This window comes from Rhipicephalus microplus, chromosome 3 (genome assembly GCF_043290135.1).
Source record: "Rhipicephalus microplus isolate Deutch F79 chromosome 3, USDA_Rmic, whole genome shotgun sequence".
In the NCBI taxonomy this organism is placed as follows: Eukaryota; Metazoa; Arthropoda; class Arachnida; order Ixodida; family Ixodidae; genus Rhipicephalus; species Rhipicephalus microplus.
This window is the reverse complement of record NC_134702.1, coordinates 110,038,293-110,065,581: the sequence shown is the minus strand read 5'-3', so window position 1 is coordinate 110,065,581 and position 27,289 is coordinate 110,038,293. Positions and strand designations below refer to the sequence as shown.

Genomic DNA, 27,289 nt, shown 5'->3' with positions numbered 1-27,289 from the left:
AGCATTTCTTCAAGAACTTCAGAGAATTTGAGCGTATCTGTCTGTCTATCTATCTAGCCACTTACATTTGGGTGCTCTTGAGCTCACACCCTTAACTTGGCTTGAACCAAAATTATCATGGGAGGGTAAGATTTTTTGACGAGTATGACAGACTGGTCAATACATGAATAATGTCACAATGCCGTCGCGTATGTCGTCAAACACTTCCCGCTAGACAGTGGCACATACCCACGGGCGGGTATGTGCCGCTGGTATGCGGGTATATGCCACAGGTGATTGACACTTCTTATCTACCCAGGAGCGATGAGAACACACATGGGAGATTTTAACGTGCGAGCGTGAAGAAATAACCGACATCGGTAGCGTCGACCCACTGAATACAAAAAATAAATGCTAGGGCCCCTGCTGGAATTAAACCTGAGCATTGTGCGTGGCAATGAAGGATTTTACCACAGAGCTACGCCAGGTCTCGATACTACTCTTTAAAGATACGCTAATCTTCGTGAAACGTCAAGGGTGGTTGCATGGCTGCCTACCCAATTTTATAAACATTACATATGTACCTTTTTAATACAGCCATCACGTCAGGTTACCGTCAATTGTGGTTAGTTGTCATTCGCTGAAGTTGATTTATGCAGCAGTGTCCAGGGCCAGCATCTTCGTGAGCATCAGTGCTTCATATCAGCTTGTAGTGTCGCTAATACACATGTTCCAGTTTTCTTCGTTGTGCAAGTGCAAACAACTGGTTATATAAACATATGCAACTCTTCAACATATGTGTGTGTGCATGCAACATTTGTACATATATTTAGCGTCATTTCATGACATGTTGCCTAATGAAAAAAATTACAACACGGTCCCCTTCTCTCCGCATGCTTCGCATAACGTCGATTCGCAGGTAAGTCGGATCTGCCCAATTGTTTTTTCACTCATGTTTTAGACGCTTATCAATGCGGCGCAGTTCATGGGGCCAAACTGTCGAATGTTTGCGTCGTCGCTCGGTGCAACGAAGGCGAAACCTCATATAGCATAGCTACCTGAGCACACGCTCGCAACAAAGAGGTCTTCTTCCTCCTTGTCTTAGAGCGCCTTAGTGATTAGGTTAAGTGCTGGCATTACTTTTCTGCCTAAAAAACAACACGAACCATGTGCAAAAATCAAAATGGGAGCGAGCGAGAAATAGAAAGATACAGAAAGCAAGACAAGAAATGAAACGAACAGAATTAAAAAGCAATAATCAGGAAAACGCAGGTAATACTGGAAAGAAGAACCAAAGAGAAAGAAAAGAGGCTAGGGAGAAAACCGAAGAGAAACAAAAAGGCTGACAAGCATTCCACCTCATACAGGCTCAGCACCAGCATACGTCGAAACTGCCTCAATTTTTGTTATTTAGGGGCGAAGATCTTTATAGCGGCACCTGTTCGTCCCTCGTAGCCATTGTAGTGTGTAACAAGTATAGCAATTCGACCTCCAAGGTGGTGCCGGTGAGAGATTTCTTCTGTGCGTTGTTGAACAATAAAAGATAGTGCTCAATGTACATGCCAATAGCTGGTAAGGGAGAATGAGACACGGGAGCATTCGGCTTTTAGTTAACGCGCACGCTCCAATCCCCATTAGCAGCCATTGGCATGTACATTGAGCACTATTCGACAAGACAGGGTTGCTACGTTATACTCGCTGGGTGTAACCTCCTTAGTTTTAGAAAGGTTTAGCGAGCGTTGAGCCGCAGGGCCATGAATACAATGAACTAGTATATACCATGAATGAATACGAGGTGGTTAAAAGGGGGAAGAAGATACGAAGCGCAAGCCGTAAGAAAGTGTGCGTGTGCCACCTCTCGTTTAGTCCTTGTCCGCTGGATGGTGGTGCTTCAATATGGGGAATATATGATGAAAAGATGCGAGATGGTGCTACTTGGAGTGTTGTATATCTGGACGAACGGACACATAGACAGATGCATAGATGGACGCGTGAAGGGACGCACGGTCGGATGCATGGCCAAACGCAGGGACGGATGCACAAACAGACGCACGCACGGACGGGCGGATGGACGCAAGGACGGTCACACAGACGGACGCATGGACGAACAGAAGCAATAAAGAATCACGAATGAATGCTTCGCCCCACTCTTCATCATTCGCTCCATGGATATGCTGCTATTTTTTTCTTTTCTTTCTTTCGTTTTTTCTTTTTACATACCTTTTCTTGGTTCTTGACACGTGTTTGTTTCCGGTTGTGTGCCATCGATTGTGGGAGTGATTATTTTGGTATATCACGTTGTTGATGATGGCAGGGGAAGGTTGGGAATAACTTACATGCGTGTTATGCATTTATTAGTGTGCGCTTCGAAAAAAACATGCAGTTGCTAGTAAGCACTCGTCTATGTCCTCTCTGAGTGTGTGTAATTTTTAGTGCTTGCTCCATCATGCTCCTTAAGCCGTGGGTCGTGCGTCCTCGATGTATGTAGTTGTAAGTAGCTACCTCTCATTGAGTTCTAGGAATGTCCGCTAGATGGTGGTACTTGCATATGATGAATATATGATGAAAAGGTACGAGAGGGTGGTGCGCAGTGTTCACTAGATGGATGGATTGAGAGACAGACAGCCGGACGGACGGACGCGGCCAGCGGACAGATGATTCACTGCTTACCTATAGAACCCTCCGAAGCTTCGCCCCCCTCATCATTTACTCCTTGAATATGCTGTGACTTTTTTCATAAAGTTGCAATCATGAGCTCCTGTCGTTATACATCGATGGAGCAAGGTTTCAGTAAAGTATAAATAACGTTGAGATTCCGTGAATACGTTCGCACATCTCAACTCTTTGTGAAACGCCATCTAACCTACACGTGTGCAATTCGTCTTCGACAGAGCACGTCAGAATGATCTTTTTTTTTTCCTATTTCATTTATCCAAAAAAAACCTAACTAAAGCGAAAGCCTGAACTCTCATTGCCTCGGCTTCTCTATTGCCGTAAGGAGCGAACCAGCTTCAATTAACAGCGTTGATCGCGGAAAGCCCTTCGTTCAAGTAACAGCGACATTGTACAACTGCAAATACTTACCTTACGTTACATCTTTCGTACATAACGCATACCGCGAGCGGAGAATCTGAACATTGTACGCCAGATGCAAACGCACAACGCTTTGCATCTTAGCTTAAAATTCGCGATTCCCTCTTATTTTTCTTGTTAGAGGGAAAATTCGTAAAAACACATGAAGTATACCTTGTGGTTTCTAAACGTTTCACGTGGTATACAGCTTTGTATCAACAATGCTATGGCCACAATGCTATGGCCGAATAAGCCCATCAACCCCTTATGTAGGCTATGAACGACATCAGTAAGTTAACACATAGTGCAAACGGTGGATTAACTCAGCTGTGTTGCCGACTGTAGGACACATGGCGAAGCGCACATCACAGTTCACAATACATAAATAAGGTGCACAGCAGCTAGTTCGTGCACAAAGGCGTGGGGATTCTACATCTTACTTTCTTCTTCCTCTCCTCGTGAAATGTGCAGTCACGGCGTCAGCTCATTTAAGTTTTTAACGCGAAGGCGTTGAAGGGCTCGTTTTACCAAACTTCTAGCATTGGCGTCGGTGTCGGCAATGGTGCCGTTCATTATAAGCACATAATCATCTTGTTCGTGACTAAAACGTAAAAAAACAGGCAAATAACTTGAATAATAAATGTTTCCAGGCCTGAAGGAGAATAGAGCCCACGCCGCCTGCGTGGTAAACATGTGTTTTACGACAGAGTCATTATATTTCGAATACGTGGAATCATTACCTGTAATTGTTAAGAACTGCACTCGACGTCGTTCATCACATTAGAATTCTTTACACATACCCAACACTCACATTCTTCCAAACAGTACGAAATATTTCAAAATTCATGCAAACGCACGCAAACGTCCAGACGTGTACGCCACTCCGGAACGGGGTCTAAAGTTTGAACAACATCGCGCCCTTCAGCAGGCGGAAGACAAACCTCATGCATCGTGGTGGCTCGGGGTGTCTCTCAATCGTGTGACTTCTCCACAACGAAGGAAGTCCTAATAACATAAACAGATCATATGGCGTAGTATTGATGAGGCTTTCTTGGAAACAGAGGAAACGAATACTATGGGCTGTGACAGAAAGGTTTTTCTGACTGTTCTTTTTAGATTGTCCCAAAAGTATAATATGTCACCACAATGAATTGAACAAGGCTCTATTGTCTCATGTTCGTTGCAGGCTATAAGTTGAAAGCGCATATACGAATTTTTCCTTGAACCATATCTTCACTGGAAGAGTGGAGGTGTGTAGCTAAAAAAAAAAAAATGTTTTCGCTGCAGGTGATATAGACATTTTCCTTACACGAAATAATACATCACGACCAGACAGAAGTGATTACGGCAGTCGATAAACAGGTTCAGAAAAAAGGCTGTTCCCAAGTGTAGCGGTTTGCGCTGTTCTGTGGGTGAGTGAATAAACTTTATTTCATAATGCGCCATGTATGTGGTCCGGGCTAGTAGACCGCACAGGGAAGTACTAGCAGACCTTGTCTCCGTACAGGCTGCCTGGCCTGCTGGATACCCCATTTTTAGTATTGGACCTCCGAGCTGCGCCGCACTTGCCGCCACCGCTATCGGAGGGCCTCAGGAGAACATGTTGATGAGCTGGGACATTGGCACAATATATCTTTATAAGACACCCTTTCTGCCATAGTTTGCATTTGTTGTCCAGGTATAAGTGCAGGTAGCCCCTGTGGAGGTGCACAGGGTTTGGGTAGGAGTTCGTCAGTAGCTGTCGGTATCCAGATGCTTGTTGCCTGTATAGACTCGTGTGAGATGCGGAGAAGACTCGCCTTGCTTCTCTGTAATGTTGCGTGCATTCTGTGTACCATGTACATGAGTCTTTTTTTTTTGTGATACGTCGGCGGCACCACGGATGGCCACCGAGTTGTGTAGTCTGGTTGCGTGGCGGGTTAATTCTCGCGACAACCCATGAGCCATCTCGTTCGGATCGGGTGTCTGTGTGTCAATTAGTATATGAATAGTACTCCAAATTTTATCTGGTTGTCAAAAAGTAAGCGGTGCCTGCCATTGCCTTGAAAATGAAAACCATATAAATATCATGCAGAGGAAGGAGTATCCTTAACGCATGCGACAGAAGAGTGATAGCCCGCCAGCAGTAAAAAGATGTGACTTGAGCAACGAGTGGGCGTTTTAAAACCAATAATAACGTGCTCAGACATAACATACATTATATCACAGGCAGAACCATTCACGAAACGAACAGCTGCGCAAGTTCGCGTGCTCCCTACGGATTTATAAGGGAGCCCCTCGCTCAATTGCAAAATGAATAATTATGGCGTAGTGGGTGCTGGACAACCGTACCAACCATAGATAATAAGAATGTCAAACGTGGTACTTTTGTTAGCACACTGTTGGGAGGTGCTACAAACTTTATGAAAAAAAAAAGGAATTATGAGTAAATGAGCCTGTTTGATATCATTTATTTCCTTTAGTACGGAAAGTTCTTTAAGCACATTTTTTGGTACCATTCCTGTTTGTGAATGTTGATGATACTCCAACCTGCTTTTTTTTTCTCATGTTGTTGAGCTTCTTCGAAAATGCAATACCCCTCCTAATTGTTGCCTTCATGGTGATGTCAGTTATACAAATTCCACAAGTTTATTCTGCATCACACTTATTCTGGGTCTTATTTTTGCAGTGACCGCATTTCTACGGTTCGGCTCCTTATGCTGTAGCAGCTGTAAAAAAGTATGCAAAGAAAAGAGGACGCCACACATGAAAACAGGAAAATTACAGCAAAATATTTGCCAGTGTGTAACTTCGTGATCGAGCCTCCTCAGATAAAACTTAAGGTGCAACGAACAACGTATGATGACGAAGAAGCATCTAAGCGCCAGGTAAAAACGGTCAATCAGTCAATCAATCAATCAAACTTTTAATTATACGCCCGTAAATTACGACCAACACTAAAACTCATCGCACAACTTTCCGTACAGTTGATAATGCCAACTACACCATTTGGTGAGCTCTGGTCGCATTGTGTAACCCGCCAAAACTCATTTCTACTGAAACTGATCTCGTAACTTTCCAGGAGCTTTATTACCTTTAGAAACGTAATCATCATGTATTCTTGTTGTGTTTTTTTCATATGTTGTTCAGTGTGCACACGTCTGGTGGTGATTTGTGAACAATTTGTTTGCGTGTTATGCAGGTGTGTCTCTATAGTTTAAATATTACGAAAGTTGTAAACGTACGTAGCTCCCAAACTAGACATCTTCTGCAATATCCTGTACATTGTATTTGTCTGTGGATCTTGATTTCTGTTTTTAGTCAATTTTGTGTTTTGCACTTGCTTAGCACATTTTGCAAGTTGTTTAGTCTGTGTAAATCACTGTTTTATGAACTTGTGTATTTTTTCCCCTTAGGTAAGGCATAAAATTTGCATTGCGAAGATGCAAAATTCCTGAACGAAGGGTCTGCTGGAGCTTGTTAACGAACCCGCTGTTAATCAATTTTTCATTTGTGCGAACTTCCATTTCCCACCAACTCACACCTCCTTTGGATAAAACTCGCATTGTTCCATGTGTCTGTCACCCTTAGGCATTACAGTGTAGCGAGACTTTAGAGGTATGAAATTACGACAGATGTAAACTGTAACCTTTGTCATGTAAGGTCGCAAAATGTCAGACAAGAATACAACTAAAAGCGCATGTAGCGATATAATTTCTTCAATAAATGCGGGCACGCAGCTCACGTGGTGCTGCGATACGCAACTTGTAGAGAAGCTGGTGTTGTGACCGATGCTCATAAAAGATTTGCCGTAGTGCTCGTGTTTATACAGACACCTATTCATAGCTAGGGCTTCATCTGAGAAGTCCCACGAGCAGCCAATCTTCGTTACGTTGCTGAAAAATCAAACCACATAATGTCAATTCTACGTACAAACAACTATTCGTATAGCCAGGACTTCATCTGAGAAGTCACATGTGAAGTCGACCTTCGGTACGTAGCTGAAAAATCAAATCACATAACGTCCACACTACGTCAAAAGAATTCTCAGCTTAATCTTACTTAAAGTACTTTGTCGGTTGCTAGGAAACATTTCGAGTCTGCGAAAGTCTACTACGTCTAATCATATTGGTTGATTACCAACTTTCACGGTCGATATGCACGGAGCGTGTTGTCACTTGAGCATGTTCGTGCTAAACTGAAGATGACTTGGTCATTAGTGTGTCAAAGAATCTCCAATACCTAAGTCTTTGACGTCACACCATTGGCGGCATGTGTAGCGCCAAAGCGAAAAAAAAATTGATCACATGCCCGTCGTGTACATCTATAACGTGTTCTCTGCAAGCTGCAAAAATACCTAAAGGTGCTTTTGTTTCGTGGTGAAGCGTTATCGGTAGAATCCGGGGCCCATGTCTAGAAAAACCGACAGTAAAAACTAAAAAAAATTCTTAAGAGACTTTCTCGGCCAATAACAATGCGGAGCCTATTTTCATAGCACCAGATGCCCAACCAGACAGTGCACTTGTGAAAGAACTTTCAGGCGCGAAGCACCATGAGGTGAGGCTTTTCTGTTTCGCATCCGCGGTTGCGGCACTCCGCAGCAGACTGGTTGCTGAAATATAATAAACAGATTCCGCAAAGCATGAAAACCGATGAATTTGAGTTAGATTTACGGTTTGTATTGGTTCTCAGAACGGTCCCTTCGCCATTTAGGTAATGTTTTTGGCATAAAAATAAAGGACAAGGTGAAGAAGCACATTTCTTTGAAGTCACATATCTCTTTTTTTGTGCTTGCTCTTTTCAGTTAAGCACCATGTCTGCGAAAATTACTATTTGTTCTTGAAGACTGAAAATATTCGATAATTGCTGATATTGTAGGCATCTATTATGCACTTATCCTAATTTGAGCAGCAATAAAGTAATTATCACCATTCAGTTTGCCTGACCATCATCATCGCTTTTGGGTGTGCGCTTTATCAGCACACCCAGAATATATGCAAAATTCTTCTGTGTTTTCATATAATTGCATTGCTATGTAGGAACTAATATATCTGCAATGTTATTCTGAGTTTGGACATAATGAAAATGTTATGTAGGCACAAATACACCCACAAAATTATTCGTAGTTTCTACTTAATTTAAACATCATGTCGGCGCTAATGTAGAGCCGTTCTACTATACCGTACGCATAAATATTTCGAGCCCTCAACTTCATAGAATCAAGGATGGTTAAAAAGATCATGGGCCGTTAATTTAGGCTGGTCTTTTTTATCTCAATCTTTTCGAATTGCCTGCCAGTTTCCGTCTGAATTCCTTACAATGAATCTATTATAACTCGAACTGCTGTCATATATTTTGAAAATGATCTCTCTATGTCTAGCAGATGGCTAGAAAAAAAAAAGAACGACCAGCCAATTTAACATCCACTTGCTGTGTCAATAAAATGGTACCACCCTAAGCGAAATGAAATAATATCACGCAAGCAAAAATAAAAATACACACTGGCAAATGTTGCAAGCGGCTGTTCTCCAAGAAACTGAGCTTTCTGGACACGAGGGTGGCGTGCCTGGGAATATTTCGGCGGTTTGGCTGCAAGAGAACGCGCAGAATGATGACAGATCATCGAGGCCGCTATATACAGATATAGCAATAATAATGAAAACAAGCAGGCGAACGTAACAACACATATAAGGAATGTGTCCAGAGACTCACGGAGCTTCGGCGCGGGTGCATTGTCCAATCGTCCTAGATAAAGTTTATCGTGCGTGCGGGACCATTCTGCAAAATAATTTGCCAGGTGTTGTTAGTAAAGACGATCATTGTATATTAGACAGGCGTGGAGCACCCCTGAACTGTGGAGTGAGAACAAATATCTAACAGGCAAACAAAATTTATACACCTTTGTCGTCTGGAGAGTCCGAAGAACCAGGTGAATTATCGTCATGTGAAGGAATAGGTGTGGGCTGTTCTGAGAGAGTCGCAGTGAGACCATCGGATGTGAACGCTTCGCACACATAGAGTTTAACGCAGCAACAATGAAACGGGAACTTACGTACTTAGAATTCGTATAGGCGGCGTGGGCACCCGGTCCTTCCCTCCATGCCCACGGGGAGGCTCGGGAAATCCGGGGAAATGTTGTCTGGGGTTTTCTGCGAGGCGTTCCCATTTCAGTGAGGTGTAAGGTGTAGGTATGACGCAATAAAGTTTGACAAAGCACGCAAAGGGAAAATGCATACCTGGATCAAAAGGAAGCATTCCTTTTCGACGTGCTATACGAGGTGGTACAAATTTATATGGCGCCGCTGCAATAGAACAACGTAGAACATAACATTTTGATGAAGACAGCAGCGCTAACAAAGTTAAATTCTTCAAAATATTCTATTCACAGCCCCTCAAAATATTTTATCGTTACAGCGCCTTGTTAAGCCCTTGTTTTGCGTTTTCTACCAAGCAAAACGTTGTGGCAAAAGAAAATTACGAAAAGGGATGCGCAATAGGGACAAAACGAGTTCAAAAGTGGGCACTTGGCGGAACTAGCTGTGGCACTTGTATATGCTTGTAAGAATGTTGCACGCTTTCTGTTCTATCCGAAGTTCGAGTCAATGGAGTGTAGTCATAGAACTCCGCGCCCGAAGAAAACAGCGAATTTGCGCTAACTTCTCGCGGAAAAAAAAATACAGGCTTGGGGGTAGCCATCACCGCCACATGCCATATTATGCAGGTTCGTATACAACTTGCCGACACCACACGACAATTTTTTTTTAGTTCTTAGTGCGAGTGCGCAGCCATGTGCCCCAAGGTGGTGCACAAGGTAACTGCTTCAGCGACTTTTCCTTTCAAATCCCCTTCGTACTAGGCTTGTCATGTTGTTAATCTTGAAATATTCACTACAACGAGAAGGATAATTTGTGACGTTTGAGCTCCTTTATGAATCTCTTTTCTATTCGTTTTTTTTTGGTATTTCACTAATGTTTAGGAGTTCTTTATTTGGCAGTCAAAAGTTCATGATCTCCAATGCTCCGCTGTGATTATGGCATCACATAAAGCCTGGCTTATACTTCCGTATGAGTCCTATCAGTGCATACAGACTAAGTTAAACTCGCCGCGACAGTCTAGTAGTTAGAGTGCTCGGCTGCTGATCCACAGGTCGCGAGATTGAATCTCGGCTGTGGTGGCCACATTTTGATGGAGGTGACAATGGTTTAAGGCCATGTTCTTAGATGTAGGTGCACATTTTAGCACCCCTACGCCATACCCACTATGCCATAATTATGCATATCATGGTTTTGGGGCGTTTAATCACAACGATTATTTCATACTACGGCGTCTCTAATAATCATATCATGGTTTTAGGACGTTAACGTCTAGCAATTTTTATTAAACTAAGTTAACAAAGCATGGACATTTAGCGTACAGTTAAGCAGACAATAGGTGAACAGCGAACCAGAAAATGGCCCGCCATAGTGGAGCAGTGCTTATGGTGCTCGGCTACTGAGCCGAAGGTTGTGGGTTCAATCTCGGCAGCGGCGGTCATATTTTGATGAATTTGACAAGCCAGAGACCAGCGTACCGTGCGATGTCATTGCACGTTAAAGAGAACCAAACGGTCGAAATTTCCAGAGTCATCCACCACAGCGTCTCATGATCACATCGCCGTGTCGGGGCGTGATTACCCAGATATTAAATGCGAAGCATTTGTTAGCGAGCTTTGGCGACTTCCTTTTAGCATATCTATCTATCTATCTATCTATCTATCTATCTATCTATCTATCTATCTATCTATCTATCTATCTATCTATCTATCTATCTATCTATCTATCTATCTATCTATCTATCGATCTATCTATCTATCTATCTATCTATCTATCTATCTATCTATCCGCTTACGAGTTTAAAAGTTCCACTAGCATTTTGATAATGGTACCAATACCAAACTTGGTATGGCATAACATGACTGTATGAAGAACATATTTGACTAATCATAACATGAAAATCATGACATGTGTGTCATTATTTACATTTCATGCTCCTGATGCTCTTGCGGTGGTTTCGTTCACATGGCATGTTGCAAAACTAGTACGGTATGGCATTTTTGCCTGGCTAACACAACAGACCCTAACATGAAAATCATGACATGCGCGTCATGTAACAACATGACTACATGCCGCGCTCACGCTGCGCTCGCTGCTATTTTGCTAGCTTCGCATCTATCAAACTTGGTATTACGGGACGTGAATGAATGACAAAGGTATGTGACTGGTGCAAACATGATAATCATCAGTGCAAATGCGTGTCGTGTATTACATGCCACGCTCATGATGCGCTCGTGGCCGTTTCGCTATCATCACATATACCAAGTTTGGTACTACGGGACGCGAATGGATGACATGGGTAAAGGACACGTCCAAAAATGATAATCTTGACATGCATGTCATGTAACAACAAGACTAAATGCCACACTCATGATGCGCTGCAGCCGTATCGCTAGCTTGACATATTGAAAATTCGGTATAACGTTACGTGAATGGATGACGAAGGTATGTGACTGGTGCAAACATGATAACCATGAGATGCGTGTCATGTAAGAGCATGACTACATGCCACACTTAAGGCGCCAATACAGTTCGGCGTGACCCGGTGCGCGTGCGCGCCGGCGTTCGTTTCGTCGCGTCTCGCCAGCGATGCCACGCCAGGCGCCGATCTGACTGCCATATGCTTGCAGGCGCGTACCGCGCCGCTTCTGCTTTGACGCATGCGCGTTTGAGGGTGCCCGGCGCCCCTACGTCACGAAGAGAGGCAGACGCAGTGCTGTCTGGGTAGAGCTGGGTAACGTCATGGGTGCGAAATGCTGCATGTTGCATTGAGCGCCAGTTTCCGCCGGGACGCGCCGACGGACCTTGGTCGCACCAGTCGTGCCTGTCGTCCGTTCTGCTAGAGTAGCGTCACTTCGCCCAGCGTGCGCGCTCGTCAACGTTAGATCGGAGTATATCGGGCCCTTCATGATACGCTCGCGGCCGTTTTACTAACTCCAAATATACGAAATTTGATATCACGTAAACGTGAACAGACGACAAACGTAAATGACACGTCCAAACATGATAATCGTGAGAAGCGTGTCATCTAAAGCATGACTACATGCTACGCTCATAGCGTGCTCGCGGCTGTTTTACTAGCTACAATTCCACCAAATTTGGTATTAAATGTCATGAATGAATGACGAATGTAAATGACAGGTCTAAACATTATATACATGATATGCGTGTCATTTAAAACATCACTGCATGCTGCGATCATAGCGCACTCGCGGCTGTTTCGCTAGCTTTACATATACCCAATTTGCTATGAAATGAAGTGAATAGATGTCGATGGTAAATGACGCGTGCAAATGTGATAATCATGACATGGAAGTCATGTGCGGCATAATTTGCCACTGTCTTGTAACGTTGTGCTGATTTTCAAGTGTAATATCAGCTTTCCTCATTCGTGCTTCGCATATGATCGCATCCCACTGTACGTGAGATCTGCCAATTTCTAAAGACGATAGTCTTTCTTGGGGACCATCGACGCAAAACTTTTGGTCTGTCTGTCTGTACACTGGTCTGTTTGTCCGCGCTTAACGGTACCGAGGTCTGGGTACTTTGGACGGCACCAATCAATACACCCAAGGGCTGACCCCATCCGCAGCGTCCACCAACGTTGCTCAAGCTTCAGCGCTCATACTTGTGTGATTGTCAATTAAAAGCCAATATTGCGCATATCTGACGCACCATAACAACACGTATATATTCTGTATGTGCGTTCTTTACTATAAAAGGCATACATAACAAATTCTAAGGACTGTAGCGTATATCCCGCTGCGCTGACGATGCAACGCTTGCACGAAAAGGCCAGTGTTTCCAACGCTTTGCTAAGACGAGACAGTGGTGGCACCTAGCGTCGCCTTTCGTTCTACACTTTATCACCTCTGAGACGAGTGCGCACGCCCGTCTCAGAGCCGCGGTTTTTGTTTTAAAGATAACTGCCAGACAGCGCTCATGTCTCCCGTGTGACGTAACTTGATGCGCTCGTTCGCCTCCGCTGCACGCTCGAGGCACTCTAACGCAGCACCTCCAAAATACCATTCATCGATTTTCCTGCGCAGAACATCAAAGTAATATTTTGTTCACTCTCTCCACATGCAAAACTATCGTCTTTCGACGACATTTGCAGATTACCATGCAGATACGGGGCCAATTTTTTGTAATTACTGAGCCTAAAAATCGCCTAATTTATTCTTGCGGTCCTCCCTGGTAGCGCGTTCGTTTTGCCGGTATGCATTCACGAATATGGTGCGCGCCCTACCTTGAAGGGCGTTGTTCGAGAAGATAATGTGCCCGACACAGCCATTTACCACTGGTCATAGATAACGTCACGCAATAGTAATACTTGGATAAATATTAAAACAAAATATACATACGTAGACGTGGTGTACGTTGTCTTGGTGGATTGCTACCGCTTGGCAACGCCTGGCCTTGACGATGCCTGGCATGTCCCGGCAGTCCTTCATCAAAAGGAGGTGCCGGGTCACAACAACTTAACGCGGTTAGAAGTGCGAATAATGCTAGATTTTTCATAGAAATCCACTGCCGCGATGTAGCCATACTTCACCGCTGCAGCAGGGTCTCTATGAATAACGCTGGAATACCGCGAAACGACCGCACACCACAACTCTTTGTTAAACGCCCTCTTACTTATACGTGGGCAATTCGTCTTCGACACAACACGTTGAAATGTCTTTTTTTGCCTCAATTGAGTGATCAAGGAATACATAACCAAATCTAGACCCCGAACTTCCATTGCATAGGCTTGTCTAACGCCGCAAGCAGGAAACCAAGCTCATACACTTGAATAGATTCAGCCTTTCAATCTAATCACTTCTACATTGTTCAGCTTAAAATACGGACCTAACTTTAGATCATTTGTACTTGATGCATGCCGTAAGCACAGAAATCGAAGTTATGCGCCGGACGCTAACGCTCAACGCTTTCCAACGTCGCCTAAATGGCCCCCAAATGAAAAAAAAACGATGTTTCGAGTGTTAGTAAAGTTCTGTTTCCCAGTCCCGAAAGCACCACTCTTACCGCGACACGACTCTTGGTGTGTGAGGAAATGCACGAAAAAAAAAAAAAGAGAAGTGTGGAGGCACTACCTCGAGACCCCCGCACCAAACATCATGTCTTAGCTTTTAACGGGGTCTACGTGGTTCTACGTAGTCTCAAATCAGTAAAAATGAATTCAATTACACTGCCATCTGTGGGTGCCATATAGCTAGCACACAAAGTTTCAGCAAATTTTATCGAGACCGTGTCAAACAAACAAGAAAAATAGGATTTGGAAAATTTTTACATAACGCGTGGAGCTTTAAGGGTGAAGTTTAACAAGGAAACATGAACCTTGATATAGTCGCTAATAATGAACTTATGATTGTGAAAACTTTGACATCGGAGTTTTCAAAGGACAGTTTGTCAATCTAAACCAAGTCTTAGTTTGATAGTGTCCCTTTAAAAGTCACGATTCTATTCACTTTTCGTTGTTACGGGGACAATTGATGCAAAGACGGGACCAGCGTGCCTGCTGATGCTAAATTACACTAACGTTTACCGTCGGAGACAGTCCAAGATATGTGCACGCAAATTTTAAAAGCACGTCATGTAATACTTTACTATTGGAATGATCCACGACACCATTCTACTTACACCACAAAAATGACGAATCTTGCGCTGAGTAGCGCAAGGCTCGAAAGAGTGAATTTGGACGATTATTGTCAAGTTCGTTTGTCTGTAGGCTGCTTTTATGCCGCAGCTTGGGGATTTTCGATTGTTTCCAGGTGTCTTGTATACTTTAGCGAGGTATGTTGCTCTCTTTTTAGCTAACTTTTGAGTTGTTTCTAGGCTTTGGTAATGTGATGCCAAGATCTTTCTAGGTATATTTGCTATAGTAAAAAAAAAGGGGGGGGGGGTCTTGTACTTAAAACAGGTTTATGCGTTGCTTCACAGAAGGCTCTTTGCAAGGCAGGTGTGGCTGCTGACGGGCAGCTGCGCGAGCAACAGCCACAGTAATCGATCGTCGCCTTTCTATTATCCAACAGCGCAGAGTCTCTCATACGCATACAGTTTACGCACAGTTTAGTCCCACCAGAATAAAGACCTATAGTGGTGACCTAGAGACAAAAAAAAAAGAACACAACAGTATTGCAGCAACGCTCGAGTCGAGACGCGCGGACAATACCTCGGCCACGACAATATAAGCCTTCCAAACCTATATGTGGACTTCGTGCCTCTAAGAATTCATGATAATTAGAGAATAAAAGCACGGGCGCGTCTTCGTTAACGCGGCAGCATTAAAGAACCCAATTGTTCTACGTAAATTTCAGTGTTAGTGTTGGCGCCGCTATTCGTCAGCGAAAATTTCATATATATGCAAATGAATAAACAATAAAAAATGCTTAGCCGGGCAAGAACACAACCCGAGTCGTCTGCGTATAAAGCAGGTGTTCTACCTCTGGGTCGCGCCAATTATCGAAACTGCTTTGTTAAAAGGCGCTACTAGAATGTCATGTAGCGTGTGGATTCTCGTTCACGCACGTAATGTTCCACAGCAGACTTGTACATTCGTAGCATAACAAGCCAGTGGTTTAAAGTTAACCACCCGTAATAGAATGTGTGGCAAGGCAGGCGCGCGTGGCAATGTACGAACGATAGCGATTACTTCACTAGTTTGCAGAGGTTAAAATTGTGGCGCAGCAGCCACTTGGCAACAGTTCATTCAGTAGACATTCTAAAATAGTTTGAGGTAGCCACTGTTGCGCGAACAGCTATTCCTTTCCCTGCGGGACGTAAAAGGCGATGCGTACGGGGCCCGATTCGGCTATCACATTCTGCTTCAGAAAGAGAATCTCAAGCGCCATCCAGCATTTTCATCTTAATAATGACATCTTAGTGCCACTCGCTTAGCTCGATACCATTCGCCGTGGCACATAAAGAGCCTTCACCGATAAATCAAGCTTCAAGTCACTAAAGCTTTGAAACTTGGGCATTTTCATCTCACTGCATTGGCGCTCCAAGCACAACAGAACACAACACTAGACGTGATGCGCTGCAGCACAGCACCATGAAACAAACTTTTCAAATTGGACTCCAGATCAGAGCAGTATGTCATCTCTACTGCCTTTTCCACTTGCAGAGACAGCGTGACCATAATAGTAGTTCGCGATGAGGCCTGTATTTCCGCTTTTCAAGTGTCTTTACTGATATTCATCCCCGCGTGCGCTAACAGTCAACAGAGTATGGTATAACTGTCAGTTTAAGCGCTGTTCTGTCAATTTTGTTACAACAGAGCATCTAATGAGCCAGCAAAGTAGCTACCGTTGCAGTTCACCTGTTGGCCCGTACGCAGCGAAGAGCCCGCTTTGATTGGGACGATGGCGTCAGCCATGGTGAAGGACCGCTGTTGGAGTATTCCCATCGTTGCCGCCTGTTTTACCTTCATCACCTTGGTCATGTCTTTAAGTTCAGGCCTCATTTACAGTCAATTTTTGTGAAAGGGAACACGACACCGCGCGGCCTGCGTGCTCCGGCGGCTGCTGGCAGCGCATTCAAGCGGGAGCCATAGCAACCACAGTCTCTCTTCGTGCCACCTCGCGGCGAGCAAAAAATCTCTTCGTTGCTGATATGGAACCACCGGCGAGACTGCAACCCCCTCCCCCTTCAAGGCGATTACGCGAGAGCTGGTAACCGCCTTGAAAGGGGAGGGGTTGCAAGCTTGCCATTCAATATCAGCAACGAATGCTTGTTTTGCTCGCCGCGAGATGACGCGAAGAGAGACTGTGGTTGCTATGGCTGCCGCTTGAATGCGCTGCCAGCAGCCGCCGGAGCGCGCAGGCCACGCATAGCCGTGTTCCCTTTCATAAAAATTGACACTGTACATTCTCTTTTTGGAGGAATAACACATCAGTCACGAGCAGGCACCGTGGCCTCTATCTACTTCTATCGTTCTGGAAAACTCTATTGGTGAGATATTCACTAAATTCCATTTACTGCTCAAGGTACGCGTAACATTCTGCAAGTGAGCCGCCATTTTTATGGTTATTGTGTTATAATAATGTTGTTGCGCAGCAACGATTAATCATCTGCAATGCTCATCAGTTGCCATGGGGTGCCTATGCTCATCTTTCCATAACTCTCGATCAATTTTTTTTGCCAGTCCCCCTCATACACTGTCTTCTTGAATAGCACATCGGGTTTTCGCATACGTTTTACATCCCATCGACACATGTTTCTTATGCTTCTACATATCTGCAGCTGCAGCCTGAAGATTTAAAGCATATTCCCTCCTTTGAATGGTACTTTGCATGCGATGTCACGTATAAGTTTAGTAGATTTACTCAATGCTGCGAATGATATGCTGTACTGCTCTCGTATTGGCACATTCACCTTCTGCCTACGACATTAACTCTATAGGATTGTTAAAGGTTGCAGGGCATTACTTCCTGAATCAAAATATTCGCCCCTTTTCAAGAAAAGTCGCATGCCTTACCTTATCACACATTCATTTATCTGATCGCAACCGCGGTTAATTTTTTCCTGGACTGTAGAGCCAAGGTTCTGAAGGTATTAGATGCGAAGCACTTTATGGCCGAGTTCAATCTGGTGGTGTGCGGCGTGAGCACCTTTACTGCACATGCGCAACAGCTGGCCCAAGCACTGCCAGAACGCATTCACGCGCGCAACGAGATTACCAAGTATTACTACATGGCGAGGCGCGTATTCCCAATACCACATTCAAAACTCATTAGAGCACAGGCCGTCTCGTTGCGCTTACTTCAAACCCATTCGTACCCGTCGTTAGCATACCTAAATGAAATCTATCCTTACAATTTCCCCGATGCCGCCTGCGCCGCTTGCAGGCAGACCGCTACGTCAGCACACATGCTCGGGGAGTGCGGGTCGCTTGGACCGACTTATAGCAAACCCGAGTGGGATGCGCTTCTGCAAAGCCCAGAACTTCAGGACCAAATCCTGGCCGTGCAGTGTGCCCGCGACAGGGCCGTCAGGCTAGACCTGCCGGTCTCCACGTGGGAGTAGCCGGGTGACGCGTGCCAACCTCAGCGTCTGCACTGGACCGTAATAAAGTTGTTCTCACTCACTCACTCATTCACGCGCTAGCGCGTTCCGGCCTTCGTGAAAGACTGGGTAAGACATTGAGGCCTCTTCCGCTTATACACTCTCAGAAATCACCTGATGGCATTGGGGAATGAGATTACGTAGACGCGCAATGAACCAACGAGATGTATCGTACCCAAAACGCGCTGGCACGCGCCAACGCGTTCGGTCCTGCGTAAGTGGCTGTGTAAGGGGAAACGGCCTCTCTCCTTACGCTCTCTCGGAGAGCGTTCAGCCCTGCGTAAGTCTCTCTTCTTATACTCTCTCGGTAATCACGTGATGGCATTCGGAAACGAGGTTCTGTGGACGCACGTTGAACCCACGTGCTCCCGCGTGGCGTGGCGATGAGCCAGCGTGGCCTGTTCCAACAAGAGTATGGGACGAGTAACAGCAACAAAAACTACACTTAATTCATGGTGTGCTTTACTTGCAAGGACGCGCTAACATTGGGCAAGGTGCCTTGAAGAACGAAACTCTACGCCAACCCATGCTTTGCTTTGCATGCTACTCATGGCTTTCTTGAGTTGAAAATGGTGTAACTTTTTGTGTGACCTTGTTGTATGAAGGCAACAGTAACAATTATGTTTATTGGCACAGTACGCCACAAAAATCCTTGTAGACAGAAGAGGAAAGCTGTCTCTGCCTTTTTTTTTTCAATTATCGACTATAAGTAAGATCTTTCTTGGTGAATTTCTCTCAAATATCTTTTTTCTAGTGCTTCTCCTGTCGGCAATCCACCAAAAACTTACCGTCTACCACATTATTCTCATAAGCGCACTACTGCTGTCGACAGGATTGTGTGTATTGCACCACATATAATATAGACGACGATTTTCGTCGGTGAAATATATGTTGAGAACATTTTTTTAACGAAACGTTCAATTATTATTACAGATTTATCTACTTACCGCAGTTGTGTGCGCTGATGCAATACTGACTGATCTCGCAGGGCACAGTCAAGGATCAATACTCACTTTATTAAATTCATATTCTTTTTCTTTGTGCGAAATACAGCTGCATAAAAAAATCGCAGCATATCGACGGAGTGAATGATCATGAGTGGGGCGAAGCGTCCGTCAGCCCGTCCGTGCTTCCATGGGTCCGTTCATTCTTTCTTCCGTCCGTGCGCGCGACCATCCGCGCGTCCATTCATGCGTCCGTCCATCTGTCCGTGCGTCCATCCGTCCGTACCTCCACGCGTCTATCCATCCGTCCATCTGTCTGCTAGTCTGTCTGTCCGTCCGTCCGTGCGTTCATCTAGTGAAGCCTCGAAGAACCGCCATCTCCCATCTTGCATTCACTGTGGCACATATCCGCTCTAGAACGGGTATCTGCCACCGGTGGCTACGTACTACTACATACATACAAGGGACGAACAGACCCACGCCTTAAGGAGCTTCGCCCCTAAAAGCGCACACTTTAACATAGAATAATGAGAAGCTTGAGGTCATAAAGCTTTCAACAGCATCTGTAATAACCATTAGTCTATTACGATGGCAGCTGAGCCATGCAGCGCGATTATTTTCTTTGGATTATCAACAATGACCTTGTTCTCACTAATGAGAAACACTGTATGGCTCACCCTCTACACCCATATCAATTACCGTGCAAACAAGACAAACAGAGCAGAGCCCATCGAAAATCAGCGCTTTAGGGCATAGTTTTTCCTAAGAAAGGTACTGCGTCTGTTTTACGTCAAATGCATTAGTAACGAATGTGGCTCGTCAACTATAGATGTACTACGATTGCAAGGGAAGCACTCTAAAAACATATAAAGTTTGCCCCATATACAAACATGCTGTAGCATCGCAGTCACCGAGAGACTCCATCAAGAAACGTGGAACGTCAATTACTGACAAGACTTCCGAAGAGGTATTTGCATGAGCATTGCTATCGCAGTTGTAAATCATGAAAGTGTTGTTTATGCTTTACTTTCTCAACACAGGTGCTCGACCATCGGTGCTTGCTGCCTGGCGTTCCAAAAGAGAAGGACAACTTTACTGTAGTATTCAAACCAGGAAACCTGCCATTGGACACCTGAATATGGACGCCCTCATGTACTGTTGTGGTCATTTGTCATGATCAGCAAAAAAAAAAAGAAGAGAGGGCTTCGTTAACTTGAGAGTTGCGTAAATACGGCTGGCCGCTGTTCCATGCCAGTATTTGGCGAAAATAGTAACGTACATTTAGTCCTTAAAGCAGAATTCCTAATCTTAATCCTGTTATCGGTTCAGCATCGTTTGTGATCATGTATTGGGTGTTATGTGTAAGTACTTGTCATTTGTGTATCTTCGTGTGTGGGCACTTCAAGCCGTACATGATCGATGACTCGTTTGCATGCAGTACTTGTTTGCAGTACTTGTTAAAACAGGAATCACTGTCACCCGCTTACCGGACGTTGAAAGTACAGAAAGCATATGCCTGGGGCTTTCACTCTTCAATAAGTCTTTTGTATTGTATGCAGTGTACAGGCCGCCGAATTCGTCGCCGGATTATTTGTTTAACTTGAAAACCCATATGGAAAATTACAGTAATCAAAAGCTAATTGTCATCGGCGACTTCAATCTGCCTAATATTGACTGGAACCAAATGCAGTCGACATCAGATTTGATTATTGCAAATATACTGTTCGATATAATGCTTTCCCACAATCTCGCCCAAATTGTTCAGCAACCAACACGTGTTGGTAATGCTTCGTCCACGTTACTAGATCTTGTGTTCATGCATCGCACTATTCTAGATTGCTGTGTTTGTGCTGAACCCGGCTTATCTGATCACGACATGGTCACAGTTTCTTTTCCCTTGCATTTTAATCGCTCCAATAGCCCACCTAACTCTAAACAGGTCAAAAATTTTTCCCGTGCTAACGATACGAGCATCCAAGATTATCTTGAATGTGAATTGGTGCATTTTGATGGGGACGACGCTTCTGTTCTCTGGGATAAGTTTAAGAAACTATGCTTCCACTGCATTTAACGGTTTGTACCAAACAAAACGAAAAAACCCCCAAAGTTCACACCATGGATCACAAGGCCAATAATACAAATGAAGCGTAAAGCCAAGCGTTATCGGAAAAAAGGTGCTCCCGCTAACATTCTCAGGGAAATTCGTAACTTCCTCTCCGAAGCTATTAAAAGTACCAAGAATTTTTATTTTACTGTCAAGTTGCAAAACTTCATCAAAGAGGACCCTAAAAAATTCTGGTATTTTATTAGGGACCGTAAAAGCTCTGTAAATCGAATCAAGTTTAACGGCACTATAATTGACAATCCCCAAACTATCGCGAAAAATTTCAACGACTATTTTCATAGTGTTTTTTCAACTTCTACCCTGCCTGTCTCAATTAGCATTGACGCTTCTGATTCAGATCCTAACCTCATTTCTTTCGATGGTGTCCTTAATTTACTGCTGCGATTAAAAGTTAAATCAACCCCTGGACCAGACAACATACCCAATGCATTTCTCCGGCGATATGCCGAAATATTGACCAAGTACATTGTTGTGATCTTCCAAGCCTCAATAAGTTCAGCAACGTTACCCATCGATTGGAAATTGGCACGTGTTCTGCCCTTTATGAAAAAGGGGGACCCAGAGTGCATACCAAACTACCGTCCCATTTCTATGACTCCCGCATGTTGCAAAATGCTAGAACATATAATTGCCACTCGTATAAACAGCTTCTTAGATGATAACCACATTTTATCTCCCTTTCAGCATGGATTTAGAAAACGGTTTTCTACAGTCACCCAGTTGGTCTCAGTTATTCATCACATTGCTTCTATTTTGGACAAAGCTGGTCAGGTCGATGTACTGTTTTTAGATTTCAGTAAAGCATTCGACCGTGTTCCCCATAACAAGCTCATCGAGAAATTGCAGACTATAGGGTTTCCAAACTACCTAGTATCCTGGGTGTCTGCTTACCTGAACGGCCGGAAACAGTATGTCGACGTCTGTGGACAGACATCACCTCATCTCCCAGTAGATTCCGGCGTACCGCAGGGTAGTGTTCTCGGTCCGCTGCTGTTTATAATTTATTGCAATGATATTGTTAATGCTATTACTGATCTGGTTAAAATAAGACTTTTTGCAGACGACTGCATTATTTTCACAGATGTACAATCGCCAGATGACCAGGTTGCTCTCGACACTGCCCTTAACAATATTCTTTCGTGGTGTAACAAATGGGGCATGGTGCTCAATTTCGATAAATCTGTTTGCCTTCGAATTACTAACAAGAAAAATCCCCTTCAGTTTTCCTATTCCTCCAAAAGCCAACCCTTAAAAGAAGTCAGTCAATACAAATACCTAGGTATAACGATAACGAATAAGTTGTCCTGGAATGCACACATTGCCGATGTTTCGTCATCGGCTTTCCGTAAACTGTGTCTTTTAAGGCACAAACTCAGAGACGCCCCGTGGCAAGTGAAACTATTAGCTTATAAGACTTTAATACGTCCAAAGCTTGAATACGCTTGTATTGTATGGGATCCGCATACTAAGTCTAACATATATTCCCTCGAAAAGATTCAAAGACGAGCAGTGCGTTTTATTTACTCAAAGTATGGTCGTGGTACATCAGTTACGAAACTACTGCGAGATAACGAATTCCAGACGCTACAATCGCGGCGCCAGCTTCTCCGTCTAAAATTCTTGGACTCACTAATTAACAATAAACTTGGGCTAGACCCATCACATTATGTTACCCCAGTTTCGACCAGGCAAACTCGTCATTCTCATGTCCGATCTTTAACTCCGTATTTTGCGCGGACAGATTTATTTAAGTTTTCCTTTTTTCCGAGAACTGTAACAGAATGGAATAACTTGCCTTCTGATTTCCTCCAAACCTTCGATCTTGATGAACCCAATGTTTAATTCTGTGAATCTTGACCCCCCCCCCCCCCCTCCCAATATCGCTTGATTTTTTTTGATGTTTCTCTTCTACTCGCTCTTCTCCTACACAGATGTATTTTAGTCAAGCTGTGTTACTCATGTACTGATCGCGTGCTTTCTTTGTTTTGATGTTTCTCTTCTACTCGCTCTCCTCTTACACAGATGTATTTTAGTGAAGCTGCGTCACTCATGTACTGATATTGTGTTTGTGTTTGTGCCCCTCCTGCTTGGGCCTTTTTGGCCTGCAGTATTTCACAAATAAAATAAAAAATAAAAGAACACATTCTAGTTACTTCGGCTCGTGCTCAAATATTTGCGAATCACACGCTGCTGATTGCATGCTCTTTGCAAGTATTCTGTTCTACATTATAACATATTTCTTGTCATTTTTTATTATTCTACATCTAGTTGACTAAGTTAAAAGGTGCAACAGGTGCAGCTATAAAGCCACCAACCTCGCATATTTGTCGCATCAATAAAATACGGTAGCCAGGGAATAATCATACACCTATGACGACGCCGACACACAAAGTTTTATGACATGTGCTTTTTTATATCAAGTTAATACGCAAGAACACATTACGAAAGGTCACACGAAGAAAGAAATCTTGAACGCATGTATGCTATATCGATTCATAATGAAGGCAAGAAAATATAAGTAGAATTACATGAACAGACAATGATTAGGTCAGCCTGGGGATCACACTCAACCACTTTTAATAGCACTTTTATTCGCACTTTTAATAGCACTTTCAAACACTTTTAATAGCACGCTCAACATTGATTGAGAAGATAAATGATACGAAGGCATATTCATAGTGTAGCCGAGCGGGGCGAAGCACTTGTGCATCTGGCAGTGAATCAGACATCTTAATTGCATGCGGCTGTCGCACGCTATCCAGATGACGTGATAGCACATATATCACCGTGGAGTAAAGTTGAAACCTTTAAATTGGCTAGAGAGATTTTTCGAACAACGCTTGCGAGTTTTATTGGAGAGGATGGGATCGCTAGGCTGATTTTTTGGGGAGCTGAAATCTGATAACATCTTATAGCCGAGCGACGTGACTTGAGATGAATACCGTAAACTTTCTGGTGGACTCTAATCTGTCGTATCTTAAATGGTAATTAAAATAGGTATACACATTCCAGGCAAGTGTGGTCTACAGAATACCACACTAGACTATGCTAGCTTCTGGACTTACTGCCGATGATGCCAGCGTGCACTTCTGCAACTTCTCACTTCACTAGTTCACTCGTTCCCTGCGTTGGAAAACGTCATATACTATGAAGCTGATGATGATATATGGTGTTTCTTGGCGCAAGGGCCACGTTGTGGCCAAAGAGTGCCAGTACATGCGACAAAATATATGGGCTATGGGTATGATGAGTGGCTGCAAAGGGGCCTAATATTCCTTACTCTAGAGGCGGGTAAACATATATGGAATAAATTATGAGTGTCATGAAATGTGTAGAGTGAAAACTAGTGGTCAATGGTTCTGATGATGAAGCTATGAAGAGATTATAGAGCACGAATATCTCTCCAGCGTCCTTGTCTCCTAGTGCCGTGAAAAATGTGCTTTCTAATGTATGTACGGCAGCAACAACCTCTTGTGATAGGTTGTCCTACAGAATACTAGGGTGGATTACGTGGAAGTTGTGAAGATCTTTTCAAAATGCGATTAATGAATGATGTTTGAAAAGTGGATCTCTACCGATGAACATCGCTGGGTAAAGAGGCATTCTCGGTGGGGTGTTGGAAAATGCTTTTTTTTCGAATAGGATCTAATTCACTGCACTGTATCAAAATATGTGGGACACAAAGGGGTTCGCCACATTTCTCGCACATTGGTGGATCACTACCGGTCAGAAGGTGTGAATGTGTACTATATGTGTGTCCGAAACGTAACCGACAGAGTGTTACTTCCGTACGGCATGTTTGTGATGTTGGTGGCCAGTCACCAAGGTAAGGCATGATTATCTGTATTTTATTATATACTTATCCATGCCATGTACGCTGCCAGTAATCCCTCAGTTTTTTTTTCTCAAAAAGTGTTTCAAGTCCATTACGGGGACAGCTAGAGATGACTGCGAAGTGTGCGTATGGACTAATGTTTCGAGCTTATCCGCTAGTACGTTTCCCTCAATTTCACGCTGTCCTGGCACCCAGCATACTACTACATGTTGTTTCGATGCGTAAATGGCACAGAGGAGAGAGTATAGCGAAACAATAACAGAATTTTTGTACTTTCTGATGGTTTTTAAAGTTTTTACAATGCTTAATGAATCCGTGTACATGACTGCATTACTTATTACTGATTTTTCAATGTGCTTTGATGCCGCCAGTATTGCGTAAGCTCCACCTGGAAAATACTTGTGTGAGGGTGGAGAATACCGACATCCAAAAAAGATGGGCCCACCGCTGCGTGGGACAGGCCAGCATGAGTCTGATGCATCAGTGAAAAATTCGGGATAGGTATATTTGTATGCCAATTCGCAGAAGTACATCTGAATGTGTAAGGGTGGGGCATGCTTTGTCACATTCATGGAAAATGTGTCACAATTTATAACCTGCCATTGCCATGACGGGGCACATGAAGTAGAAGCCATTGCGCGGTGTTCGAGCAACGGGTCGCCCGTGTCCACAGCTAGTGCTCGCACACTCAGCGAGAAGGGCTGTCTCAATGTGAGTCAGTTTTGAAAGAGCTGGGAGCTGGATGTGTCATTTACAGCAGGGTGTGTGGGGTGGTCGGTCTTTGTGGTTATCTTAAAAAATACGTAAAATACAGGTACAATCTTTGTATATGTAGCGACGATTCATCTGATTCTGCGTAAAGGCTTTCCACGGGGTTTGTATGAAGAGATCCTGTAGAAAGGCGAATGCCTAGATGGTGGACAGTGTCCAGCATATTCAATGCCGTTGGTGTTGTGGACTGGTACACTATCGCCCATAGTCTAGACGCGTGCGGGTAAGGCTTTTGTAGAGGCTCATCCGACATTTTCTTTCGCTGCCTCAACTTGTGCGAGACAGCGCCTTTAAGATGTTGCTTTTATGCATTTCTCCTTAATGTACCTAATGTATGGTACAAATGTGAGCTTCGTGTCTACAATTATGCCTAAAAATTTTTGTTCACTCTTGACAGTTACGCGCTCACCCTGAAACCCTATATGAGGATCAGGGTAGAGGCCTCTCTTCCTAGAAAACAGAACACAGGAGCTCTTTAGTGGATTGCGACTAAAACCGTTCTCATCTGCCCGTTTACAGACCTTGTTAACACAGCTGAACCTGTCACTCGCATGCCGAGAGATCGCAGGATTTAAAACCTATCTGTATATCATCAACGTATGCTGAATAAAAGATGTTACGCGGGATGCACGATTACAGGGAGTTCATTTAGACTACAAAGAATGTACAACTGAAAACACCGCCCTGAAGTACTCCCATTTTTTTCATGAACGGTCGTTACAACGCATTGCCCACTATAACACGAAATGTACGATTGGATAGATAACTTTCGATTACATTTAGCATATTACCTCGTATACCTAAGTGTGAGAGGTACCTCAATATTCCAAAACGCCACGTTGTATCGTATGTCTTGTCCACATCAAGCAAGAGAGATAGGAAAAATTGCTTATGAATGAAAGCTTCGCGTATTTGCGCCTCTATGCAGATGAGACGGTCCGTGGTGGACCGACCCTCTCGTAATCCACACTGATATTGGTCGAGGAGTTTGTTTGATTCCAGGAAATGTAATTATCGGCAGTTTATTATCTTTTTAAATAATTTTCAGAGGCAACTGGTCAGAGCAATAGGTCTGTAACTCGATATGGAAGATGGATCCTTGCCCTGTTTAAGAATGGGTAGTACTATGGCCTCTTTCCACGCAGAGGGAATCTCGCCAGAAGTCGATATGGAGTTATACAGAAAAAGTAGAGTTTTATGTGTTTCATGAGGTAAGTGTTTCAGCATCTGATATATAACACGGCAAAAGCCTGGTGCTGATTTGGTGCAGTAGTTTAGCGCTGCCTGCAACTCAGCTAAGCAGAATGGCCTGTTGTATGGCTTATTTTTTTCGCATTTCGGTTCAAGTTTTTGCCTTTCTACTCTCCCTTTGTACCGTTTGAATGTATCAGAATAATGCGATGGGCTAGAGACGTGTTCAAAG

At 43.8% G+C, this 27,289-nt stretch overlaps 1 protein-coding gene and 1 long non-coding RNA gene across 5 annotated transcripts; one reads left to right on the top strand and one right to left on the bottom strand.

Annotated features, from left to right (window-relative positions):
• Nucleotides 1-4,288: 4,288 nt before the first annotated feature.
• LOC142803873 (uncharacterized) lies at nucleotides 4,289-23,412 on the top strand. Of its 2 annotated transcripts, none has more exons than XR_012894342.1 (3): nucleotides 4,289-4,463; nucleotides 5,720-5,918; nucleotides 20,176-23,412. It is a non-coding gene; the product is annotated as an uncharacterized LOC142803873 (long non-coding RNA). The 2 variants fall into 2 exon arrangements; XR_012894343.1 differs by lacking the exon at nucleotides 20,176-23,412 and adding an exon at nucleotides 6,447-7,966.
• On the bottom strand, nucleotides 5,486-14,865 carry LOC119159967 (uncharacterized). Of its 3 annotated transcripts, XM_075890137.1 has the most exons (8): nucleotides 14,766-14,865; nucleotides 13,487-13,570; nucleotides 9,267-9,332; nucleotides 9,087-9,179; nucleotides 8,930-8,998; nucleotides 8,743-8,808; nucleotides 8,533-8,619; nucleotides 5,486-5,759 (listed from the first exon to the last, which is right to left on the bottom strand). In XM_075890137.1, the coding sequence occupies exons 3-8, from the start codon at nucleotides 9,283-9,285 to the stop codon at nucleotides 5,746-5,748; spliced, it is 348 nt and encodes a 115-aa protein (XP_075746252.1). In that variant the 5' UTR covers nucleotides 9,286-9,332; nucleotides 13,487-13,570; nucleotides 14,766-14,865; the 3' UTR covers nucleotides 5,486-5,745. The 3 variants fall into 3 exon arrangements, with proteins under 3 accessions (XP_075746252.1, XP_075746250.1, XP_075746251.1); XM_075890135.1 differs by lacking the exon at nucleotides 14,766-14,865 and having other exon boundaries at nucleotides 13,487-13,748; XM_075890136.1 differs by lacking the exons at nucleotides 8,930-8,998; nucleotides 14,766-14,865 and having other exon boundaries at nucleotides 13,487-13,748.
• Nucleotides 23,413-27,289: the final 3,877 nt, after the last annotated feature.